Raw genomic sequence first — 6,165 nt, 5'->3', positions numbered from 1 at the left:
GGGGAGAACAAGCGCGCTGATTGGCTGAAGCCGGACAACTCACGCCATTCTAAGGGGCGTGGCCATTTCTTTTTTTTCCTTGATGTTTTCTTTTTTGGTGACGTCATGCCGCGTCATAACGAGCATGTCGTCTGCTAAAAGTGAACGGAGAGCGAGCCCGTTCGCTCGCGTTCTCTCGAGCGAACAATGGCGTCGCACGGCATGTATTTCGAGTGATGCGGCGGTTGCGGCTGCCGCAACAGCTGATCTTGAGAAAATTGCGCTTGCAACGGCGCTTCCTTGCTACGTTGGCGTTTCTCGAAGCAGATGCAGAATGGTAGGAGGTGCGAAATGCGTTTGAAGAGATGAGCGAGTGTGAATTCCGGCGTCGCTTTCGTTTCTCGAAACGTACTGTACCTTGGTTGTGCATCGATCTCGGCCCCGTCATCGGGTGCCAACGAACCAGTGGGATTTAAACAGAGCGGAAGGCGTTGTGCGCGCTGAGATTTTTGCGATCGGATGCTTCCAGCGCGCTGTCGGCTGCGAGAAATTCAGCGGCCTGTCGCAGTCGTCCGTCAGGAACACGCCATTACTGTCGTTCGCGGGCAAAAACGGTGGGTGGCCTTTTCCGGAGACCACAGACGCGAAGAGCGAACAAAGGCGGCGTTTGCGCGGCTCGGGCAGATTCCCGTTGTGGTCGGGTGCGTGGATGGTACGCTCATCGCAATCCCGAAGCCCCATGGCCTGAGCTCCGCGGACACGACGCATTACATGTCGGGGAAGGGACTCTACGCATTCAACACCACGATCGTGAGTATTATTCATGCATTGTATGCGTAGCGAATTGTTTCATTTATATCGCTTAAACTTTCCGCTTTACTGAGGCTGTTGCAACTGAGTATAAGTGGGAGCGGTATTTTTGATCTATCCAGAACGGGAATTGGTTCGTTTCAGGGCACTTCGCTTAGGATAAGCGATGAAATCATGTGACGCGGAGTACACTTTGGCTCAGCGGCCTGCACAGTGCATAATATTACTGTTGCTCGTTCGCCGTGTGTACCCGAAGCTTGATTCTCGATTTGTATTTGTTGAGATTAGCGCTCCCAGAATGTGCCGTAGTATGTCCTTATTGTTCATTGTCGTGATGGACGTTACATGGATCAATACATGGATGGATGAATAAACTTTATTTCGGTCCCTCGGAACGCGCCCTAGCACGTACATTAAATACGCATTGTTTCATAACCCTTTTTTCAGTCGAAGTTTTTCGTGTTGTATATATTTTGTGATACATTGCCTTAAACATACAGCAGTAATTTGGTTAAAAGGCTTTGGTGGCTGAAAGATGGGTTGTTCCAAGCAGTAAACATGCAGACTACCCTTTGACACTGCATTGTCCTCGTGTTAGAACTTATGGTACAAGTCCTACCCTGTCGATGATTTGTCCATAGCTATGTTTCAACAGTCAGTAACAGTGAAGACAGATGTAGTTACATTAACATAATACCCAACATTGTACCAAAGGTCATTTATGGGTACAATTTTGACTGAATTGAATTCTGCAGACATGTCATGCCGACCTCTGGATGTCAGTCCATGTTTCCTGGGGTCATGTCATGACTAGTGGGTATGGCGGGGGAGCCCTCTCCGTCAGCACCTGGAAGCAAAACTTCGGCTTGCTTGGTAAGTGCTGTCAATGCTTGCCACATTCAAGACGTTATCACTACAGCTGTCATGCCGACCTCGTGCAGGAGACTCCAGCTATACATTAGAACCGTGGTTCCCGACACCAGTGCCCGGACGACCAGCTCGTGGCACCCCTGATAACCACTACAACAAGGCCCACACCGCCATGCGCAATGTTGTGGAGTGGTGCATCGCTGTAAGCTTGTGCACAGCTGCTCAAGCATCATTGCTGCTTGTGCAGCTCTGCACGACATTGCGTTGGCGGCACATGAGCCTGTTCTCGAAGGAAACGATGACACCGACGATGCTGACTGCTGCCAGCAGCAGCTGAGCTACCACCACCACCACAACGGGAGCCAGCAGCAGCGCAACCGTGTAGTGAACCTGTTTCGAGAACTACAGGGCCTGCATGCTTGAGCACCTGCGCAGAGTACGCCGCCGCCTGCAACGACCTCGGCAGCATTGCGTGGTGCGTGTTTGTCTTTGTTCATTGTGTTTGTCACTGTGTTTTTTTTTACTACACTTCAAATGTTTGCTACACATATCAACGAAACAGCGTTCTCCTATCAATGAATAACCCCCTTGAATAGGTTGGCAAAAAATGTGAAGCTCACCCTGACTCACTCGTGAAATATATTTTGCTCTTGGGGCTCACTCAAACTCAGACTCACCAAAATTTTCCTCAAGCGAATTCACTCGGACTCAGGCTCACTAAAATGTTTTCACCCGGACTCGAACTCACCAATGTATTACTCACTTGGACTCACAGCTCGATCTGAATCTGAGTGAGTCGACTCATGAGTGATTTTGCCGACCTATGCCCCCTTGTCACACAACGCCATGCTGATGAAATGCTTCGACCAGGTTGTAAAATATGGCGCTTCACACTAAGCACAAGTGAGAGCTCAACTGTGAATGGCACATGGTGCCATTCACAGCCAAAGTGGTAACCGGAAAAGGCTGTTTGAATCAGGACAGCAAGATGCGGTAGCTTTAGTGCAACAAGAATCGTGCTTGTAAATGAAGGTGAACAACAAGGGTGGTGTCAGAATTGAAATTTTATTACAAGTATCACGAGCAATGCACATAAAAAGCAAAATAAATAAATATCCTTTAAATTTAATGCCAAGGAAAAGAATATAAAAGTAGCTTCCTTTTATAATATACAAATGGAGTTATTACAAAGTGCCTGCTGCTCCTCTGCAACAACACACGCGTCTCGCAGCACGAAAGTCATTGTATTACATGAAAACAAGGCACAGTCGAACCGGTATTAATTGAACTCGCTAAAAAATGCAAGTTGTTGGTTGCTGATATGTCTTCCTCTATTATTGATTTCTGTTTGTACCCAATCCTGTTATCTAAACACTTCTAAGCAACACAACACGTATTCGTCAACTATTTTTTGGTCTTGCAATATTTCAAAATTGTTGTGCAACCTAGACCTTTCACAAACGCTTTTCTTTTTTTCTAGGATGTGTAAAAATCGATAGAAAACGTACAGTGTGCCACAATATTCTACACGTATACACTATAAACATAAGGATACACTACAGTGCACTATGTGCATATACTACAAAATTGCTCAATGCATGACTTTGTATAATGAGATTTTAAAAAATGACATGGCGAAACATGATTTATAAATGAAACCACACTGTGCTATGCACATGTACTACAAAACTGCTGAATGCATCACCTCGCACGATGAGATTAAAAAGAAATGACATCGCAGGACACGATTTACCATTGATCTACACGTTACTTTGTACAATGAAACAGCACATCAGTGCTTCTGATATGCAGAAAAAGAAAATTAACTGAAAGAAAATTGCAGGGCACCATTGAAGCAAACCAGCGTATCATAGCTCGTGATGTGAACAAAAATAAATCTACATATATGTACAACTAGTCTTTACAAATCACTGTGCAGGTGCCTTCCGCTGCAATGAGGGCCCGGGCGAGGGTACCAACGCCTTGCAATTTGTGGACCGCGTCACCGAGAAGTTGAACCTGACGCAGCTTTCCAATGATGCCTGGCCCTGCCGCCTGGTGTTTGCGGCTAGTAACTCCAGCGCCTCGGCCTGCCGGTTGCCCCCATCTCGCAGCTGCGGCATGACCTGGAAACCAAGAAATGTGTTGCCATTATCATCTATAAATTTCCTGCTACCGACTCTTCGCTGGAAGCTTCTGTTCGTGAAGAGTTTCAGTGTGTGCAACAATTTCCTCTCTGTTGAAAATCCACTGACCCAACGGCATCCATGAATGGTGCTTGGTTCACCGCACAACCAACGCACTTCGTTTTGACAGACCAAAGCGGTGCCGGAATTCATTTTCGCTCATCTCATCAAACGCATCTCACGCCTCTAACCACCTCTGCATGAGAAGCAACCAAACAGCCCTTTTCAGGGCTACACAATCGTTTGCCCGGCTTTACGCGATGACTGACACAATCTCCTTCCGAAACCCTAGCTGCTGCAGTATGCAAAACATACAGCAAGCAGGTGTAACACAGGTGCAAACATGTCCATTTGTGTATGATGGCTATGTGAAAAAGTTATATAACAAGCTTGCTTTTTGAACAGTATATTTAGCAATAGAACATTTTCAGTTTCACTTTTGAAGCAATTGACAAAATAGAGAAACATTTCAAGATGTTGAACATTTTTGCAATGCTACCTTTTTGCTACATCTGCAAGGCAGGACACCTGTTTATTCCATCTGACAGTTATGCATACAACTAGCTCCTGCAACCGTTTGCCAATTTTTTTTTGTGCAGCCTTTTGTCTTTATGCCCACAGATGTCATCTCTTCACAAACATATGCCTGCACGCATGAGCATCACCTGTGAGCATGTAACACCATCTACAGTTAATCAAAAACATCAGCAAAACTTACGAGTTGGGGCACGGGAAAGATCCTGGGCCACATCCTCTTCAGCCACACCAGTAGCAGCTGGAGCAGGGCTCACCTGTTATAGTAAGAAGTTTCTTGATTGACACACTGAGTGCAATAAGAAGTATGGAGTGGAAGTGGACAATAGCAATGTTTTTTTAGAATGTTTCAACAGCGGCATGCTATGACACACAGACTTCGGAGAGAGGGGTGGAGGGAGGCAAGCCTACTGGCTACGCACCTCACTCGACTCGAGGGTCTGAGAAATGGGTTGGAACAAGTAGGGTGCTCTAGTGACCTTCGAAATATAGTTCGCGGCTGTTCTTTCGTCATCACCGCAAATGTGGCTGTTTCGCATTCTGTTCTGGGCGGCGCAACGTGTTAGCACCTCAGCTAACGCGGCGGCCGGGTGATCCACTCGATATTGTTTGAAAAAGTAAAACTAACAGCGCGTAATGGCTCGAAGCAAACGAGCCCACTTGTTCGCAGCATACAAGTAACAATGATATTCTAAGCCAGTGCTTACCGATTCAGACCACCCGAACTATGGGCCTCGCACACTCGTCCCTGTCGAGCACGACGCGGCCACGGTTATCCGAAATCTGGCCGCCTCGGGTGCTGCTGTAAAGCACAAGCGGGACGTGTAAGATGACCGACCACAATACAATTGTGCTCGCACTCACCTCTGCTGCCCTCGGAGTTTGGCAAGACCCTGCTGCGAATAGTAGCGCTCATTCCTCCATCGGGCTTGCCACTGGGCCCTGGTGTTACGCGCAGGGACTACTAGCTCCTGCCACATGTCGTCCCGGTCCTCCCTCGTGAACGACGGCTCCAGCGGGCACGACAGACTCGCGATCTGTGGGTGCTCTTTCACAAAAGCCAGCAGAAGCTCCTTTTGACGATCCGACACCCGAGAACCAACGCAGACGTTGCGTTCGGACGACATTTTGAAACTACGTCAGCCGCTACTTTTCTCTTTTTTTTTTCGCGTGCGCGACACCATCTAGCGACGACGTCAAAAAAAACTAACATTATTAAATATCATCACTCAAAGCTGTTGCTGTTTGAAAGAGTGTTTGAGCTTGAGAAGCAAAAACAATAATTTTCTGTAAAGTAATTATATTTATTAAAAGGCGAGAAACGCTTCACGGTCCCTGTGCCGACGTCACAGGATGCGCGTCTACTTCCGGAAAGCTGTCCGCTTCACGATTGGCTGTTCTCTTCCTCTCGGCGGTTCTAGGCGGGAGAGCTGCGCCTCCTCTCACTTCTGTGACGTAGGCACCGCAGAACGAACGCGGAACGAACAGATCTCCGATCGCAGAACGTCACGCTGCGTTAACTCACTTCAGACGAACGGGCGGCGCGTCTTGCTCGTATCTTATATTCCGAAGATCAGCAAGTAACCGAGAAAATGAAATCCGCAGATACGTCACACGCCCCCGCGCATGAGATAAGCTGACAAATGGATCGTTCGTTTGTTATCTGGTGACGAAAATGCTTTTTTTCCCACCTGTGCAGACGATGGGCCCAGCTGAGCGCGCTTCGTGGGCATGCGCTTACTCTCGCCCTGTTTGCAACATGGCTCCGTCGTACGGCGCTGACGCA

General features: G+C 47.7%; 1 protein-coding gene across 1 annotated transcript; it reads left to right on the top strand.

Moving 5' to 3' along the window:
* The first annotated feature begins 222 nt into the window (after positions 1 to 222).
* LOC125759804 (putative nuclease HARBI1) lies at positions 223 to 3,712 on the top strand. The gene is made up of 4 exons (XM_049419016.1): positions 223 to 789; positions 1,545 to 1,662; positions 1,731 to 2,134; positions 3,599 to 3,712. The coding sequence occupies exons 1-3, from the start codon at positions 499 to 501 to the stop codon at positions 1,994 to 1,996; spliced, it is 675 nt and encodes a 224-aa protein (XP_049274973.1). The 5' UTR covers positions 223 to 498; the 3' UTR covers positions 1,997 to 2,134; positions 3,599 to 3,712.
* The last annotated feature ends 2,453 nt before the right edge of the window (positions 3,713 to 6,165 follow it).

This window comes from Rhipicephalus sanguineus, chromosome 1 (assembly GCF_013339695.2).
Source record: "Rhipicephalus sanguineus isolate Rsan-2018 chromosome 1, BIME_Rsan_1.4, whole genome shotgun sequence".
NCBI classification, from domain to species: domain Eukaryota; kingdom Metazoa; phylum Arthropoda; class Arachnida; order Ixodida; family Ixodidae; genus Rhipicephalus; species Rhipicephalus sanguineus.
Note: the sequence above shows the minus strand (reverse complement) of the source record. Positions and strands in the feature narration are given on the sequence as shown.